Source organism: Megalopta genalis, unplaced genomic scaffold (assembly GCF_051020955.1).
Source record: "Megalopta genalis isolate 19385.01 unplaced genomic scaffold, iyMegGena1_principal scaffold0037, whole genome shotgun sequence".
NCBI classification, from domain to species: Eukaryota; Metazoa; Arthropoda; class Insecta; order Hymenoptera; family Halictidae; genus Megalopta; species Megalopta genalis.
The window spans coordinates 714,536-734,433 of record NW_027476106.1 but is presented as its reverse complement, the minus strand read 5'-3'; the positions used below and the strand labels follow the sequence as shown (position 1 = coordinate 734,433).

General features: G+C 42.5%; 1 protein-coding gene and 1 long non-coding RNA gene across 2 annotated transcripts in view; one reads left to right on the top strand and one right to left on the bottom strand.

Moving 5' to 3' along the window:
* The window catches only part of Calx (sodium/calcium exchanger 3), a 182,691-nt gene that overhangs the window by 21,264 nt on the left and 141,529 nt on the right, over nt 1-19,898 (bottom strand). The window contains exons 7-8 of the mRNA XM_076527693.1: nt 9,458-9,629; nt 367-673 (exon numbers count right to left, since the gene is read on the bottom strand). Coding sequence (XP_076383808.1) covers nt 469-673; nt 9,458-9,629 — 377 coding nt within the window. The 3' untranslated portion in view covers nt 367-468. The remainder of the gene's footprint in view (nt 1-366; nt 674-9,457; nt 9,630-19,898) is intronic.
* On the top strand, nt 1,286-2,526 carry LOC143261135 (uncharacterized). The gene is made up of 3 exons (XR_013035352.1): nt 1,286-1,663; nt 2,009-2,099; nt 2,180-2,526. It is a non-coding gene; the product is annotated as an uncharacterized LOC143261135 (long non-coding RNA).

The window sequence follows — 19,898 nt, the reverse complement described above, 5'->3', positions numbered from 1 at the left end:
CTCGTTCGCCTAGCGACAGCCGCGTCGCGCTAGCCGCGCCCGAGCCATCGAGCGCGCGGAGCCCAGTGCGTTGATTAGCCCGGCCGCTTCGTGCCGCTTGCAGGCGCACGCTTCTCATTGGTCAGCGTTTTTCCTTAATAACTCGTTAACGGTGCCTCGGAGAACATTTTTGTAAAGGAAAAAGTTGCTTCGAATGACACGAGGAACCCGCCACTTTCGGATTGCGAGACATTTTGTTATATATTGCATATATGCGAAGAATTCGTCGTGCAGGATTCGAATGGACCCGACCAAGGGCCACCGTGGGATCGTGGAAAAGGTGAAAATTGCGAGAGAGGTTATTTTGGACGGACGTGGTATACTTGCCGAGAGAACATTTCGTTGAGCACACGCCTTGGCGGACGTAAGAGTTTAAAATACGCGCAGCTTGCGGGTAGGCCGACGTTTCCGCGGTTTTCTCGAGCTGCTTTAGAAGCCCTCGATCACGCCGTAGGCCTCCAGGGTCGACATCACGAGGTAGAATACCCACAGGCAGAACAGGATCACGGATGTGACCACTTTCGGTACAAAAGGCCCGCCGAGCTCGCCGCCGATGCTCTTCGTCCGCCTCAGCAGCAGAACCAGGATCACCAAACAGGCTTCCGTGCAGAACAACGTCACGGAGAACGCCAGGCTAGAGCAACAGATACATTTATTCACGGTTTTCGTTAGCTCCTTTCCAACCCTCGCACATTTCCCACGTTCGATTCATTCGGAAATTATTGCATACGTATTAGCTGGCTCGAATCGATCGATTTAAAAGACGCAAATTTAGTGATCAGCAACAATTTAAAAAAAAATTTTTAAAATTTAAAATCAGCAACAATTTAAAAGCTTGTTCGATTTATTTGGAATCAATTATATATTTATTTATTATTTATTTATTCATTTATTTATTCATGTATCACTTATTTATTTATTCATTCAGTTATTAATTCGTTCATTTATATATTTATTCATTCATTCATTCATTTATTCCTTCATTTAATTATTTATTTGTTAATTTATTTATTCTTTTATTTATTTATTCGTTCATTTATTTATTCATTCAGTTATTTATTCATATATTTATTTATTTGTTCATTTACTTATTCATTTATTTATATATTCACTTATTTACTGATTGATTGATTTATGTATCATCAACGGGCCAAGTGCGCTTTCAATTTTCCTACAGAAATTCAACATGATAGTAATATTAATAATAACAATAATAATAAAATAATACCAAAAATAAACATGAAAATGGACGTGAAAATGAAAAAGCGATATACTTGATATTTAGAATTACTGATAAAGGAGACAATGTCGATCGAAAGCAATCGTTTAAAACCACGAAGCCGAAGTGACGAAATTAGAAGAAGAAATTAGAGTTGCACGCGTTTCTCGGTGGCACAATTTTCAAAAAGTCTCGCGAACAATTTCCACGCGTTGGTTCGATCGATATTCGCGGCACAAACGATCGAGGACACGGTAGCGCCACCTGCGCCGTCATCGCTCAACTAGAATCGCTTGTCCGCATCTGTTGCAACTCTAACGATGTGTATTGGCTCCCCGCCGGGATCAACGTCGGACAATATCGCGTCGCGGATCAATCACGTCCAACGGTCGACGCTTTTGCCCGGTGCGCAATATTTTTACAAATTAACAGCCCTCGGATTACGTCATTTTCACCGGCGATCTATCTCCTCGTCGTTAACTACCAATAAATTGTCTCGTAATCCTGCCTTCGTTAACTCTCTGCTCTGCACAGAGGATTGCGTAACATTTAATTAGCGTAGAATTATATATATATAATTTATAAATAAAATTTATATTTTATTTATATTATATTATTTTATATTATTATCATTTATTATTATTATTATTATTATTTATTATTATATTTATATTATATTATATTATTTTTTGGGCCTCCGAAGTTCAGAGTATCGCCACTTTTACCAATTTTTTTTCTCTTGTGTTCCAGCACCTGCTACAGCTTCAAATTCATACCGATTGAGGTTATTTTCACGTTTTCCTTATTTCGGACAAGCAGAACGGCCGGAATCGCGGAAACCGTGAGACGACCTTCTTTCAAAAGCAACTATATTCGCGAGTATGCGTTGGCACTAATCTTAATATTTCCTTTTCGTAACAGAGAATTATAAACCGTCGTAAAACGTTGCTATACTTTGGCGGCGGCTGAATTGACGGAGCAGCGGAGGAAAAGGGAGGGGGGAGCGTTGCGTCCGGGACCCGCTAGATGACTCATCGGTAAGGCTTTCCTAACGAGCGCTGTCTTAGACGTTGGGATGTCGGAAGGACGAAGTTTGTATACAATACAAATTGATCAGCTATCTGAGGGAAAGGAGAGTCCATTTGCTGGCTGGTATTATGCAGGTAGCCTCCACACGTGCAAGTGAACCTTGCCAATTTGACTGCGAAAGGTACAATATTGGGTTGTCAACTAAGTAATTGCCGATTTGTTCAATGAAATAAAAGTTTGTTTTTACTTGGAACGAAGTTTAATCTGTAATGTATTTTCTATTTTGTTCGACGACCTTTTGCCATCTCTCCGACAACTTGAAAATTGCACGCTCGTAGAAAGTCCGATCCTTTTCGGCCAAAAACTGAGTTAAGTGAGATTTTACAGCGTCGTCGTCGTTAAAAGTTTTACCACAAAGGGAGTTGTCCAGGGATCGAAATAAGTGGTAATCCGATGGCGCGAGATCAGGGCTATATGGTGGGTGTAACATCGATTCCCAACCAATATCCATCAATTTTTGCCGAGTGGACAAAGACGTGTGCGGCCTAGCATTGTCCTGCTGGAAAATGACACCTTTACGATCGACCAATTCTGGTCGCTTTTCCTTGACCGTTGCATTCAATTTGTCCAGTTGCTAACATTCACGGATAATGAAAAATAACATAATAATAATAATAATAATAATTTTATAATATAACATTTAGGGATATCATAAAAATGGGAGTGAGAGACAGCTATAACTGAAATCGGCAATTACTTAGTTGCCAACCCAATAGTTTCTTTGCAAGAAATTCTCTGACAACGTTAAAAATACACGCGCTTCACGCTAGAATACTGCTTCAGGAGGCGTTGAAGATTACAGGTTAACGGGATAACGAATCAGAACACAAGCTCCCGTCGCATCGTCGCTCAATGTCGACGCGGCTCAAAAATACTATCTATTCAAGGGATGCGTCGTGGGGCAGTAAGGCGTCGGAGATACGGTTCCCTCGGCGAAACTCTCGGCGAATCCGGATCCAGGATCCAGGCACCGGATAAAATTGAGCGAGCCGTAGAACGGCGCGGCTCGCGGTTCGCGGCGCGTTCTCTCTCGCATAGGAAATGCCTGATTACCGGGCCGAGCTGCGAGCTTCTACGCTTTGAACCGCTTCGAACCGCGTCGAATCGCCTAAATATTCATTACGGAATTGCAATGCTCCCTCCGGTTTTCGCTGGAAAACGTTCCGACTGCGTTTCGATACGCGTTGTCCGTATCAATTGGCTTCTTTCCCGATCAAAATCGACGCGTAATCGAAAATAAATCCTATTTATTGAATTATATTTACTTATGGAAATAACTAGTACTTGAATAAATAGGAAATAATAAGTAATAAATATACTTAATACTTAAATAAATAATATTTTTTACTATTTGGATTTTCAGTTAGAATTTTTATTTAATAGTTTCAACTTAAATAAACTATTAAATTATAAGTTGAAACTATTAAATAAAAGGTTCTAATTGAAAGTTCAAATAGTGAAAAATATTTATTTAAGTATCAAGTATTTATTATTTATTATTCCTTATTTTAACAGTTTTTTTATTCAACTCGGTAAAAACAGTAACGATTAGAAAAAGACAAAATACGAAATCGCATGCGTTCGCGATTAAATCATATCAAATAAGAAACTGTTTGCTGGATCGATTTTTCTATTTAACCGATTTGTTGAAATTCGACGCTATTAATAAACGCAAAGTCTCGACGATTCTTCTTGGAACGTGAAAAAGAGATCGAGCGAGATGACGTTAAAAATACCCGCTCGAAAGATTGTTCCCTTCCGAGGTCGCGTCGTCAAAAGCGAAAGCAATTTTCGAGACAGCTTAATATTTTCAGTGGACGTTCCGACAGGGTTCAAAAGCGTTCTCTGGCCGGGTCCTTAACGGAGCGCAAAGGCCGTCGGGCGATATCGACGAGCCATCGATACGCCGGCAGGTCCTGCAAAGTATCCTGCCAATACGTCGCGTCGGGCTAACGGCTTGCGAACCAGTCGACTGTCATCCTCGCAACATTTCATCGCGACCGACCTGTCCGACGTGCCGGCGCGCCGCGGCGCGCAGTGATGCGATCTTATGGGCGTTCAATAATCGCAACTTCTGAACCGATTCATGCTTCGATCCAAGTACGTTAATAACTTTTTAAAGGGAACACATGGACGAATCGTATTGTGTATGTGAATAATGTACAGTTGTGTTAAAAATATTGTGACGATTTGGTTTTTTTCTTGTGAATTGAAAACTCTTTTACTACCATTTAGTAGGCTTTCGGGACAATAATCATAACCTCTAAATTGATTCATTTTCGACCTACATGAACGAATTGTATTATGTATGTGAATAATGTACAGTTGTGTTAAAAACATTGTGACGATTTTGTTTTTTTCGGCGAATGAAAAAGTCTTTTGGTAACATTTAGTAGGCGTTCGGGACAATAATCATAACCTCTAAATTGATTCATTTTCGACCTAAGTACGTTAATAACTTTTTAATACATGGACAAATCGATTTGTACGTGAATAATATACAGTTATAATTAAAAAATTGCGACGATTCTGCTTCTTTGTTGAATAAAAAGAATCTGTTGTCAACATTATTGCATTGTAATTTTTTAGAAACTGTGTACCGACTAATTTTTATTCGAAACATTTTTTATTAAGAATTAATTAATATTCGAAGAATTATTTAATATTAGAATAAATTAATCATTAATTCTCAATAAAAAATGAATTAATAAATAACCTTGACACATTTGAATATAATACGTAAAGAAGCAACAAATATTTCAATGTAGCAGGCTAACAAATAAGAAGAAATTACGTACGAAAATATTTGCAAAAATCAGACTTCTTTGTTGTAAAAAATCAGACTTCTTTGTTGCAAAAAATCACCCTGGATATTTTTTCCTGGGTGTTGATGGAGTTACTTTGTTTTTCTCTTAATTATTTACGTACGAATAAAGACTCTAGATTACGATTATGTTACAAAAATAAATAAGAATTAATTTTATGTTATAATAATAATAATAAATATTGATTCTTTGATTTTCTTCCATAGCTCGTATCACTGTGCGACGTGGCGCGAGCTCAGGCCGAATTTCTTCGGGGAGTTACTCGATGCACGAAGACAACATCGACGAGATAGGAAGAGGCCGGTTATCGGGTCCGCGTCTTTTCTCGATCCGGCTGATATTGTTTCGCCTCCGGGACGCCCCGCATCCGATTCCGTCGCGACGTCTCGCGTCGATGCGTCGCGGATAAGCACCTTAGCCCCTCTAAATCCGCTTTCCGGTGTTACCTCGATCCCTCCGGAAGGTCTCGCGACGGATCAGGAAACCGAGATTTGTCTCCGCGCGCCGCACCCTTGCTACGGCCCTGTTGCGAATGTCATTTCGCCTCTCTATTCTATATATACCGGGTGTTCAGCGTGTAACGGTCGTATCGATTTTTTTATTTTTTTATTCGACGTTCATTAACTCTTTGGGGCACAGAATTTTTCAGAAAATAAAATAGATCAATTTTGCACAGAAATTTTACTTCGTTTTAAATTACACGAAATTGGTATATTTTTATTAACAAGGGAATAGCATAATATGAAAACAATATAATATAAATAAATAATATAATATAATATAAATAAATAATATAACATAATATAAAAAAAGTAATAATTTTATTCCATTTGTTGTTATAAGGTGGAGCACAAATAATCCCTCGGTGGCACATTGGTTCATGAAATTTCGAAATGGGTCTAAAAATATCCCACACCATGCATTATAGTATACCAAGATGCAAGGACATTTTTAATGCCCCAAAGAAGAAAATTATTGCTCGTAAGAAAATTATTTCCTCAATTGCTGCGAATTTCCAAGTTAAAGATTACTCGAAGATCATTATGTTATAAGTCGTTGAATTCGTCTCTTCGTCAGCTATAACGCTGTACCATCGAAAGTACATGGTGCTATTTAAGAAAGTCGAGGTGACCTTCGTTTCTCATCGAATAAGAGATTTTTCGAAATTTTTATTATCGCAATTTATTTTTCTCGAAAAACATATTAACTTTTGTTCCAAACATTTTTTTGTCGGATTGCCGTAAATGCCTCAAAAATCGACCGTTACGCTGAACACCCTGTATATGTATGTATGCTTGACACGTGATTCATGATTATAGTCGGCACACTAGTGGCGCATGAATAGCACAGTTCGCAATACAATGGTTTACAACAGCTTGAATTGTTCGTTGGACGTACGTGTTTCATATTTGACCCGTTGAACTCAAGATAACCAGTGCGCGGCGTAATTTACATGAGCCGTTGTGCAAATCTAGGGGAAATTAGTCTGACAGTGTGTAACCGAGGAACTGCTCCATTATTATTGTACCTAACACCTCGTCGTCTCGGGAAAACCTGTTATAATCTATACCGAAAAGTTATATACCTATCGAATATTATGAATTGTATATGGTGTCCCAAAAGTCATTCGCAATCGGGAAATAACGGGTTCCTGAGATCATTTGGTGCAACTTTTTCCTTAGCGCAAATGCAATCCGCGGCTTCGTTTACGAGTTATTAAGGAAAAAGCAGTGACCAATGAGAGGCGAGCTCGTCTAACGCTAGGCGGCCGAGCCAATCAGCGGAGTTGCACTTCGGCCGCTCGTTGGCTCAGCGAGCTCGCCTAGCACTAAGCGGCCGAGCCAATCAGCGGAGTTGGACATCGTGCGCTCGTTGGCTCAGCCGCTCCGCGCCTACTCGAGCGCGCCTCTCATTGGTCACGGTGTTTTCCGCTAATAACTCGTAAACGAAGCCGCGGATCGCATTTGCGCTAAGGAAAAAGTTGTTTGAAATGACCTCAGGAATCTCTTATTTCTGTATTTTGAGTAACTTTTGGGACACCCTGTAAACCAATCAGTTTGCCGAATTCTTTTCAAAAATTGTCCGAGATATTATGAACCGTAAATTATCTTGGTTATGTGAAGATCTAATGATTAAATAACAACGTGAACTTCCCTTTGGAAAAATCGACGGATTCTAATCTGTTATTACAGCGATATTTAATAATTAGAACAATTATGGGAATGGAAGGAGAACGGTGGCGCTGCGAGCGTTGCTTTTCGTTAGCGGATAGTCGACTGAAACATGGTAGCGGTTGGATCGGTTCTTGACGTGGTAAACAATTTGCTAGGAATTTCTAATCCTCGGATAATAGCGGTTGCTTGCAATTTTCTCATTTACAGAGCCGATGAATGGCTCCCACCAGGAATTCGAGGGTAAAATGAACGACGTATTATGTGCTTTCCACGCGGAATTTTAATTTTAACCGGTATGTAGGGTCTCCTGGACGAGCCCGGTCCTTTGAATCCCTTATCGATCCATCGAGAGAGAGAGAGAGAGAGAGAGAGAGAGAGAAATTGAGAAAGAGAGAGAGATGGAAAAATCGAGAGAGAGAGAGAGAGAGAGAGAGAGAGAGAGATGGAAAAATCGAGAGAGAGAGAGAGAGATGGAAAAATCGAGAGAGAGACAAATTGAGAGAGTGAAAAATCGAGAAAGAGAAATCAAGAGAGAGGGAGAGAGAGAGAGAGAGAGAGAAATCGAAAGAGAGAAAAATTGAAAGAGTGAAAAATCGAGAAAGAGAAATCAAGAGAGAGAGAGAGAGAGAGAGAAATCGAAAGAGAGACAAATCGAGAGAAAGTGAGAGAGAGTGAGTGAGAGAATGAGAGAGAGAGCAAAAGAGAGCGAGAGAGAGCGAAAGAGAGAGAGAGAGAGTACAAGAAAGCGAGAAAGAATGAGAGAGAGAGAGAGAGAGAGAGAGAGAATGAAAGAGAGCGAGAGAGCCACCGGCCGTCCGAACCGCGCAATTTCGTCAGCATACACGACGGATTCTGTTGAACACGTCTCCCAGAAGCTCCGCCCCTCGCCCGGAAAATCTGCGAGCCCCTGAAAGACTTAACGCGCGAGCGTCGATTTCCTTCGGTCGCGTCGGAACTTCCAAGAGCAGATGTCCTCCTCCGGCCAAGTTTTCTCGTTTTCGCGTCGGGCTCCCCGCGAGAATCGACTTTCGAGGTTCGTGGGATCGGGGGGTCGTGGCTCGTGGGGTCGAGCCTACGTGGCCGAGCAACTCTATCTCTTTAGGTTCGAATAAAAGAAAGTGTCTTTGGGAAGTTTAGATTAAGTTCCGGAGACGCGCGGAGGTCGTTCGTCGGGGCGCGGCCACCGAAAGGGCGGGGTCCAATTAATCTCTTCGCTTCTCGAAAAAAGCTCTGCGCGGACTCTGCAAAAACCGCCCCGGAAAGTTTCGGTTAATTAGTACCGAAAGCGGTCACGGCGTAATTAAGATTTGTACTCGGAAGGTTTAATAGGAGGATGAATACGATTTGAAGACGAAGTCGAAGAGAGCCAATGATATTTCACGCGTTCGTTGCGACATTCAATGAATCACTAATAAAATAATTATTATATATTATTGTATATTAATATTATATAATAATTATTATAGTGATAACATGTGTGCTAATATATTAATATATCGTTATTATTATTATTATTATTATTATTATATATTATTATAATATAAAATAATAACTAGTAATAAATAATCTCAATATATATTAAATATATATATTTAAATATTTATATTTGTATTTGTATTTATATTTATATTATTCATAATTGTTTAATTTATATACATATCCATATACAATATATTTATTTAGTTAGTTTATACAGTTTACACAAGTGTAGTTATTAAATTTATTTACGTATTTATATATTATATTATATATATTATATTATATTTATTACGTATCTATATTTATTGTATTTATTTGTATTTATTTTTATTATATTTATTTATATTTATACAGCTTCATTAAATGGTCCCATCTCGTAAAAGCATGATTTCAACGTCCGAAATAATAATTTCACACATGCTTCGAATAAAAGACGAAAGCGACGCACGATTTTGTCCAGCTGGAACGACGACGACTGGTACCACTGTGAAACGGTCTGAAGGATGTATCGAAGATGCAAAAAGGGCGGGGGGTTAAAAGTTAAGAGAAAAGAGAACCGACACCGAGAGAAATATTCGAATAAAGAGAGAGAGAGAATCGATGCTTGTCACTCGTGGTGAATTGGTACTGACTTGCCGGGTTCCACTTCGAACTGCTCGCCGTGGCAGGCATGGTAAATGGCTGCGATGCTCCACGCGATGCCGATCCCCAGGAAGACGTTCACCGCGTTACTTCCGGTCACGTTTCCCACGCTCGCGTCGGCGTACTTGTCCTGGCAGGCGGCCACCTTGCTCGCGAACGTGTCTGCAATAAAATCACATGCTCAGATTTTCTTTGCCTACCCTTCGCGGAGTGTTTGCTTTCGTTTTGTCGACGCGCGACGCGACGGGGCTGTGCCTCTCTTTCTAATATCGGTTCCTGCTGTATGCGCTACCATCGATGCCTTCTCGAATTCCATAGACAAGACCGTTTTTAATAATGTCGGATCGTGCGTCGATCACGCTTTGCACTCGGACGACCGTGGCGACGCTAAAAGGTGTTCTATCATTTTTCAAAATAATTTTTACATTAGCAAAGTTGTCTATAAAATGTATGTAATATATAATATAATATGTACAATGTATATTGTATCTAATATATAATATCAATAAAATAGAAAATATAAAATATATCTACAAAATATAAAATATAAAATATAAAATATAATATCTATAAAATATAAAATATAAAATATAAAATATAATATCTATAAAATATAAAATATAAAATATAAAATATAATATCTATAAAATATAAAATATAAAATATAAAATATAATATCTATAAAATATAAAATATAAAATATAAAATATAAAATATAAAATATAAAATATAAAATTAAACCACGTGCCTACATCTTTAGGAGTTAAAATAACTTCGAGATTAAAGGATTGATAAACGTAATGCAATCTGTATTTCAAATGTTAATTCAATTGTGTTGGTAAAACGAATTTTAATAGCACGAATGCTCGCAAATTGCGAACGCTTCGAATGAAGTAAAATTTAACACTTTTCCCTACAACCACGTCTGAGAGACGTGGTGAGATAATTGGACCACAAATGATTATCACGTCCCAGAGACGTGGTCAAAAATTTGGGTCAGAAACGATTATCAGGCCTCAGAAACGTGGTCAGATAATCGTGCCAGAACCGATTACCACGTCCGAGAGACGTGGTCAAAGATTCGGACCAAATATGATTACCGCGTCCGAGAGACGTAGTCAAAAAATCTGAACAGAAATGATTATCACGTCTGAGAGACGTGGTCAAAAAACCGGGCCAGAAATGAGTAAAAAATAAGTAGCCTTTTCCTCATTATGGAACTATTATTATTTTGGACGGAATTATTTTACAACTCGATAGATTTATTGCTCGAGAAACTCTGGTTGCTTCGTTCGTTCCAAAATTGTTCCGTAAAACGATAAAAAGAAAAAAATCGCAATTATCTTTCGACTATATCGTTGCAATGGGGAGCACAATTCGACTATCGCCGATTTCTAAGTAATCCGAAACTTCGTTGAAATACTCTTAAAGAGGATTTCCGTGAAAATTCCTGCGCGATTACCGGAAAAGTCGCCTCGTGCGGAATTCGAAGAGCCTCTAATTCGGCCATTATTTCCAGCCGCCCCCGTTTCCCAAGAATCTCCGCGCTTCGGTAATTGAAGCATAAGAGAGCGCCGAGAATTTTCGACAAGCCCGTCGCCGCGCGACGCTTTTACAGCCGCGCGACGATACTAAAAACTGTCGAGGACGTTCGCCGAAAGGAGACGAGACGAGGGGAGCGGGGAGCGTGGAAACGGGGCCCGGCGAAAGATCACGTTTTCGCAGGTTAGAAAATTCCGCGCGAGTGCATATCGAGGGTCGCGTCGTAAACGGTCTCGGGAGGTTGCGGCGCCGCTCGCGGCGCGGCGCGACGCGACGCCGAAATCGGCGGCGGAAGTAAATAACGTCGCGGACCCGAGCGACCGCGCCGCGCCGGGGGGATCTTTTATTGGCGGAGCTTCTCGCGAGTTTACTGCCGTAATTTTGGAGGCTCCCGTTTACGGCCGGTCTCCCCGACGAAAGTAACGTAATTAACCGCGGTTGATTTACGCCGAAGATAAGGCGTATCGCGAGCCTTAGTCCCGGGACGCGGCGCCTTCGGGAATCGCGGATATTGCGCGATAGCGACGTCGTTCCTCCCCAACTTCGAAACTTACGAACTTGCTTGCTGGCGTAATATGAAATTCCGCGCCGGACCGCACCACCGTCGTCCCGACTCTAATAACGCGCGAATCGACCGAACCGAACGAGCGAATTACGAGGTACAAATTTCTAAGTGCGAACCACTCTTTCGGGATGCCACTTTTTCGATACAGTTTTGTCGCAGGGGCGAGGCCGACGCGAGACAACGCGAGACAACGCGAGGCGACGTGACGCGCCACTATAGTGGCTTGCTCTAGTAGCTCACTCGCTCATCGTTCGAACCAAATAATCGTCTTCATATGCATTGTTTCACACTTCTTTTGTCTTCGCATCGATTTACAACAGTCTACAGGGTGTCCCAAAAATGTCTCTCAATCCGGAAACGACAGGTTCCTCGGATCATTTGAAGCAACTTCTACCTTTACAAAAATTTTCTCCGAGGCACTGTTAACGAGTTATTAACGAAAGAACAGTGACCAATAAGAATCGAGTACGGCTGACGCGAGGCGGCCCAGCCAACCAGCGCGCGAAGCCCGGTTCCGCTCATTGGCACGATCGCCTCGCGCCAGCCGAGCTCGCCTCTCATTGGTCACCGTTTTTCGTTGATAACTCGTTAACGGTGTCTCGGAGAAAATTTTTGTAAAGAAAAAAGTTGCTTCGAATGGCCCGAGGAACCCGCCACTTTCGAATTGCGAGACATTTTTGGGACATCCTGTATATACAGACACAGAGTATACAGTATCAGACTCTGTACAGTACATATCAGACTCTGCCGTCCAGAGAAATAGCCTCGCGCAGAATTCAGTCGTACCTAAAAGGTTAAGCAGTACCAATGTAGCGGCGTCCGTGGCGCGACGTATCTCGAGGAGAATCGTCGCGCCGTGAGCCAAACGAGGCGGTGCTTCTCTGTAACTAAACCGGTCGAAAAACGGCGCGCGCCGGATCCCCGGAGAGTTAATAAAACTTGCTCCCTAAAACCGGGTAATTTCCCGGCATCCTCTTTTATTGCCGTCCCGGTAGACTCTGAATAGAGGCTTTGACCGGGAACGGTCGAAAGTTCGCGACCGTTCGCATAGTTGCCCGGAAGAAAATTGATCACGGGGCGCGGCGGCGGCGAGGCGGGGGGGGGGGGAGGCGCATCGAGTCGGATAACTTCTTCTATGGCGCGCGGCGTGGCTGTAGCCGAGGTGACGGACATTCTTGGCCAGGACGATATTGGGCCGGCCGCGTCGGCCTCCCGAATCCCGATGCCGGGCCAATGGCGGGCCACCGGGAAACCTCGGGCTCGCATTGTCCGGGAGCACAATGCCGCGCGAGACGCGAGTGGCGCGAGTAATAAATTATCACCGTGCCTCTAGGTCGGCGCGCATATTACCGGCCCCGCCTTACACACCGGAATATCCTAGTTTGAATGCGGAACTGCCCGGCGCGACGATGATTTCTTGATAAATTCGCGCCACTGTGATCGCGTTAATCGGTCGCTCGTAATTCGCGCCGCGGCGCGCAGCGCGACGTATACGCGATAATCCTGCGTATTCCCGAATTAGCGAGCGCGAGTCCATTTAAACGTTGAAACGTTGCGGTCGCTCGTGGTCGCGCGTGGCTCGCGTCGAAGGCGAACGGCGAACGCTGCGCGTTCTCGCGGACAAAACGAGCAGCGCGGCGCAGTCGAGATAACGACGCGGCTGCCCCCACTCCTCGGCGCTCGGTGCTCGGAGATCGCTGTAAGAAACAATCGTGGATGCGGGCCGGAAGAACTGTTCGGCCCGCGATATAAATTGCGAGCGGCGCGAACAACTTTCAGATTTACGGAAAGTCGCGAAAGTTGCCCGGCTATCGAGGCGAGCCCCGGAACTTTTCGAATGGCACTTGGCTTTTGTTTGGCACCGCGGCAACTTCGGGGGGCCAGCGTTGCTCTTTCCGCTACCGACTTCGAGAATTTGTCATCCCACCGCGCCCGCTGCCGTCGCTACGTATCCGACTGTTACGTGTCCGATGCCCGATTCTGCCACTCCGCTCCCCTCCCCTCCCCACCACCACTCCCCAGGGTTCCTTCCGAACTCGAACGTAATCGCCTTTAGTTTGATTTAATAGACGACGCTCCTCCCGCGTTCTCGACTATTTTTTCTCCCTATTGTCATTTTCAGTCGTTCGACTTTTTTTTGTTTCTGCCCTGTTAATCGCGCGTCGTCCTCTCTGTCAGCTCTTCTCTGTCCAGCTTTACATCGCCGGAGCCCTTGTTTTTACCGTATTGATTTTACCGTTGCCGTCGGCTATTTGGCGCAATCGTTGTTTTCCCTGCTTCGGTTCCGTGCATGTTCGATTCAGGTAATGGGCCAGCTAGTTGCTGCTTTCGCTGGTACGCTGGTTTCAGAATTTTTTAGGCTCGCGTCCGTCTTCCGTCCATGTGTTCGATGGCGGAGGAAGCGACTTGGTTTCGATCTTTCTTTTGCTGTTCGTTTAATCGAATAGAATAGATATATGTATAGAGGCTGGATCTCGCACTTGTATGTGTAAAATGTTGTATACAAAAGATGCACGGTTCGAACGGGCACGTTATGTAGTGCATTAATCTTTTTATATGTGGTTGTAAAATTTTGAAAAAAATGTAGCTTGTTTTTGACATCGGGCCGCATGTTGTAGATTTTTCTTGGACTTTTCGGTTACAAGCTGTGGTTATCAAAAATGAAGAACCAAAATTTTTGGTTATCAAAATCGGAAAATTGAAGATTTCTCGAAAACGAAAATAGAGGTTATATTAATATTAATTCCCTGATAAGGCACTATCACAAGCAGTGCGCTAAATTCTTTTCAGATTTTTCGACTGATTGCGTCATTGTCAAAAGAAGACATGGAAACCGAATTTGTCGTCGGTTTTGCTGCGAGGAAGAAAGTTACTACTTTTTGGGTTTACCGCAAGTATAGGTTAAGTCAATTACCAACCTTATTACATTGAAACAAGCAATTTTTGTTTTCTTTTTCATTTCGTGTTATACATATATTTACATTTTTAATAAAAGATCAGTTTCTTATATTGAATTTACAAGAAATGTTTTGTTTTTTTTAATAAGTTTTCGGTACATAACCTCCCCTTTTTGTATCGACTCTGGGTCTCGTATAACACGGTTTCACACAACACAGCGTTTTCTAGGTTATAGGCAAATTACCGGCACTTCGCTTTTCAATCTCGCGAAATATTGTTTCTGCAACTGTCGTACGTGCAGGCTCTCTGAAATTTAAACGCGACAATAACTCATCGTTACCGAAAGCATCGAGCAGTTCTCTTTATTGGCTATCGCGTCGACGGGAACAGGTAGTATACGCCAGGTGACGAGAATGGCCGTGGGCGTACGCGAGATTCTCTGCTGCGCCGAGCGCGCCGAGTGCCGAGCGCAGCCACTCACACGTGCACGTACACACGCGCGCGCAGCCACTCACACATGCACGTACACACGCCCGCGCGCAGCCACGTGCGCACCGATTCACTGCTCCTTTCGCCGGACGAGAGAAACGGCGAGCAGAAAGCGACTAGCGCCTGCGATTAATTAGAAACCGAGGCGGAGGAACACCCTCGGCAGAGATAATTGGTGAACTTAAAAACGCGAATGACACTTCAAAGAGTCGCCCCGGTTCAAGAAGGAGCGCGTGTTCTTCGAACTAGCCGAGGGTTGTACGGGGTCCACGGAGGACAAGCATCCGGTTGGAATTTTTTTCAAGCATAAATTTTAGATTTTTAAAAAAATGTCAAAGATGGCGGTGATATAAATTCCTAAAATTAAGATAAGTCGTCCAAGAATTTTTGTACATAATTCTTTGTTGAATAAGCATGATGCTATAGTTAGTTCGCTGCCTTTTAACGCCCAAGGAATATAGTTCAAACGTTATTTCAGTTTTTTAAAATGACGCCAAAGTGGTGCCGCCGGCATACAACGGATAGTTTTTGCATGGCACCAGCGTTAGTGCGGTGCTTTAGCGAACTGCCGTACCTTAACCTATACGGCGCAGTTCTCGATACGACGGTGCGAACACGCTTGATCGCAGAGTACTTATACCTAATTTGTGAAGTGCTATAGTGAGAATATCTTGATCCTATGCATTGTAGCTGCGTGTGTGTATATTTAAAAGAAATTAATATTATGTAAACCTTGACACGTGCTAATCGGAATGTAAAAAACACATAATTGCAGGTTATGGTACACGTATGACTTCTTTGCATTACGCTTTCTAATTTAAATTCGTGCTTTCAGAGATCCAATATTTTGCAAAAAGTGAATATTCAAGTTGAAGAATAATAGCTATAGAGTTGTCGATTCATTGGCGTAAAAGGTCTTATTTTCTCCGTGAAAATTCGCCTCCTTTGAGAGATCGCGGTAATACCTATGCTTATCCCAGTATTCGTTCGCCGTTGAATTCGGCAGTGAAAAATCTCTTGAACGAACGAACGAAGATAAGAGAACGGCGAAACGCGCGAAAGAAACGAGACGCGCCGAGGAAAGTTCGCGATGCAAAGACTCGGAGAGAGAGAGGGGGAAATAACCCGGAGCCCGGGAAATTTCAGTGAAAGGTCAAAGGTGATGAATGGTCCATGGACTGACTTTTATACATTTAGAGCGGGGACGCGATCGAGCGGAATAGATTAATAGGGGAGGAGGTGTAATTAAATTTAACGCGGCCCTCGTTCATTCTTTATGCGACAAGCCCCGGGATATAAGCGGACGGGGGAATCTTTAGAAAATTGTTTCGGATGTCGCCGTGATTGTGAAAAAAACAACAGAAATACCGCCGACGGTCGCGGCAACGTTTATTCGCGGAAGGCGTCGACGCGAGCACGTGTCTGTAGGTCACCGAAATTTACGTTCGATACAATTTTTTGTTTTCCTAAAAAAGATTTCCGAGAGTTTACATTATTATTATTATTATTCCTTTATTTAATGTTATTCCTTTATATTAGTTTATAATTAGTATATTATACTAGTATTAGTATATTATACTAATATTAATATATCAGTATATTAGTATATTATAAATATTAGTTTATAGATTATTATTAATATTATTCCTTTATATTGGTTTATAATTAGTATATTATATGATACTATTATTAGTATATTAGTATATTATAAATATTAGCTTATAGATTATTATTAATATTATTCCTTTATATTAGTTTATAATTAGTATATTATACTAATATTAATATATCAGTATATTAGTATATTATAAATATTAGTTTATAGATTATTATTAATATTATTCCTTTATATTGGTTTATAATTAGTATACTATACTAATATTAATATATTAGTATATTAGTATATTATAAATATTAGTTTATAGATTATTATTAATATTATTCCTTTATATTGGTTTATAATTAGTATACTATACTAATATTAATATATTAGTATATTAGTATATTATAAATATTAGTTTATAGATTATTATTAATTTTATTCCTTTCATTTAACCTTTCGGCAAAATGTTTCGATAAAAAGTAGAAATTCGTCTTCTTCTCCGGGGCAATTCGATTTCACAACTGAAACAATTATTTAAAAATAACGCGCGTCGATTCGTAACGGTCGAAAGCCGTACTTTTTATCATAACGTACACTCGGATCGAGAAAAATTGATTCGATCATTTTCCACGAGTAGAGTCTTCAGAATTTCGGCGGCATTAAAACGAAAACTGCGGAACCAGTTATCGTCGACCGACTCGGTAGGTTTAACGTTGAAACATCTACAAAAAGAAGTTCCCCGATCTCCGCGCTTTAAATACCGCGACGTCTTTTATTTCTCCGCAATCGGGGATTTCCGTAGAATGCAGATTTTAATTCGGCGAAGCGATTAAGCCGTTGCATCGGTAGCGGAGCAACGGAGAAAAGAGTCCCGAGAATTTGCATGAAACGGTGGGGGGAGGGGAGACGGTTGGAAAGTAAGGTGGGATCGTTTTAATAAGCCTTCGGTGCGACGAAGTGGTGCAAGCAGCCGGGCAGCGAAAGGGCTGGTTAGCGAAGAAAAGTGTCTCTGGTCACGGAAAAGCGGGCCCGGGTAACGCTGTGTAACGCCGGGAAACCGGAGGCGCGCGCGTATTTTCCATGAATTTTGATGGCCGTGTGTACCGATGTCGAGGAACGATGCCACCGATAGCGGTTCTCCCCGAGGTCACGGAATATGCAAATCCGGCCGATAATCCAGCTCGTATTGTTCCGGGGCCGCGATTAAATTCCGGTTCTCCGAGTGGTGCCCCGGCCATATCGCCCACTAATACGGAGCTTTAATTAAGGAAGAAACGCGCAGAAACAACGGCGGTCCCATTGAAACGCGTTACTTATTGCATTTCGCTCGAATGCGGTATTACCCTCTCTGCCTCCCCCCTCACTCCACTCACAATTTCTCTCTCTCTCTCTCCCTCTCTCTCGATTTCTGTCTCTCTCCCCCCCCTCTCTCTCTAACTCTCGATTTTTTCTCTCTCATCTCTTTCTCTCTCTCGATTTTCTCTCTCTCCTCTCTCTCTCTCTCTCGATTTTTTCTCTCTCATCTCTTTCTCTCTCTCGATTTTTTCTCTCTCCTCTCTCTCTCTCTCTCTCTCTCTCGATTTCCGTCTCTCTCTCTCTCGATTTCCGTCTCTCTCTCTCTCTCGATTTGTCTCTCTCTCTCTCAATTTGTCTCTCTCCTCTCTCTCTCTCTTTTTCTCGATTTGTCTCTCTCCTCTCTCACTCTCTCTCTATCGATTTCTCTCTCTCACTCTCTCTCCCTCTTCCTATCTCTCCTCTGCTTCTCTAGTTTTCTCTCTCTCTCTCTCTCTTGAAACCGCGCGCCGTCCATATCGTGATCAATTACGGTCAGCTTGATTGCTTCGTAGTGTGTTCATTTAAACCTGGCTCGTTTAAAAAAAGAACGCAGTGCCGTGCCGTGTCCCGGCGTAATTAAAGTCAGTCAGATTCCTGTCGAAACGAACAGCCAGTTACCAGCACGGAGCGAGACGCGTGTGCATTTTCCTCGGAGATGCGAGATCCCGCCTAGTAAAATCTGAATCCTAGATCTCTTCGACCTTGTCGCTTATACCGACCAAGAAAATTCCACCCGACGAAAATGGTGCTTAATTCACGGTTGTCGAGTTCGTTTCAATGTTCTCTCCGCGCCCGTCGAGCTAAAGCGCCTGATAGAGACGCGTATCGAAAAACAGTGCTACGCCGAGAACAACGACTGTTGGCTCTACGAGCATCTAGCCGTACGCAGCTTATCCGGCGAGAGCGTCCACCGCGCGCCTCCGCCAATGGAGAGCAAGGATTTCGCGCGGGCGAGATTCTTGAAATTAGTTTCCGTGTCGCGGAGCAACGAGACACGGGGAATAAATCTCGCGGCGAGTTTTATCGCACGATTATCAAATTCTACTGTCCTGTTCCATGAATCACCGGCGGGCCCCGCCGCCGGCTCTCATAGTTTTGGCCGGGCGGTGTACGCGCGATAAAAACGAAATATGATTGCCGCGCCGTGGCACGAGCCAACTCCATAATATTCATCGGGAGCGGAATTATGCGCGGCCGTTTGTCACCGGGAACGGCGGTCGCGGCCCGCCCGAAAAATCCCTATCCGGCGTCTGAAACGCCACCGGCAAAAACAAGCCGCGAGAGATCGCACACCGGGTGGGGGACAGTGACGCGCACCTGGCGGCCGCTGTCGGAGTCCGCGCGCCAATTACCTCCGACGTTGTAAAAACAGAGTCGCGCTTACGGTTTCATGGGGCCGGCCGGTTTCTAACGGGACGGCTATTGCTGAAAATGCTCCAGTTCGCTGGAAAGCACGGCTCTTTAAAACTGTGAAGACACCGCTTCGCAAATGTGATAAACTTTCACGATTCTCTCTCTTCGGTTCATCGAGTTCGTTCTCTTTTTTTAAACGGATTACGAAGAGTACTTTTTAAATTCGAGGTTATATTCCCGATATCGATGTAAACTATTCGCACGAAAGAATCACGTCAAATAGGTTATGTTTTCCAATACCGGAAATAGTCATTTTTCTTCGGCGAAGAATTATATCTACAGGGTGACCCATTTGTTATAAATCGATCCGGTCGAATATCTTCGAAACCGTCGATGATACTGAAAAATGTTTCGAACGAAATTTGAATCATTTTAGGGGCTACGTAATCTCATATCAATGAAATTTCTCTAGATGTATGCGTCGAGGATACACGAAGCCCAACTTTATTTTTTCAAAGGGAATCATATATTTTTCATTGTACCGGTCGATTCAGCTTGTCATTCTCTTCATAAAAGTACCGAGGCTTCTATTGCGAAAAATCATTGGTTTAGAAGATATTTGAATTTCGACGTTCAAAAATACGAC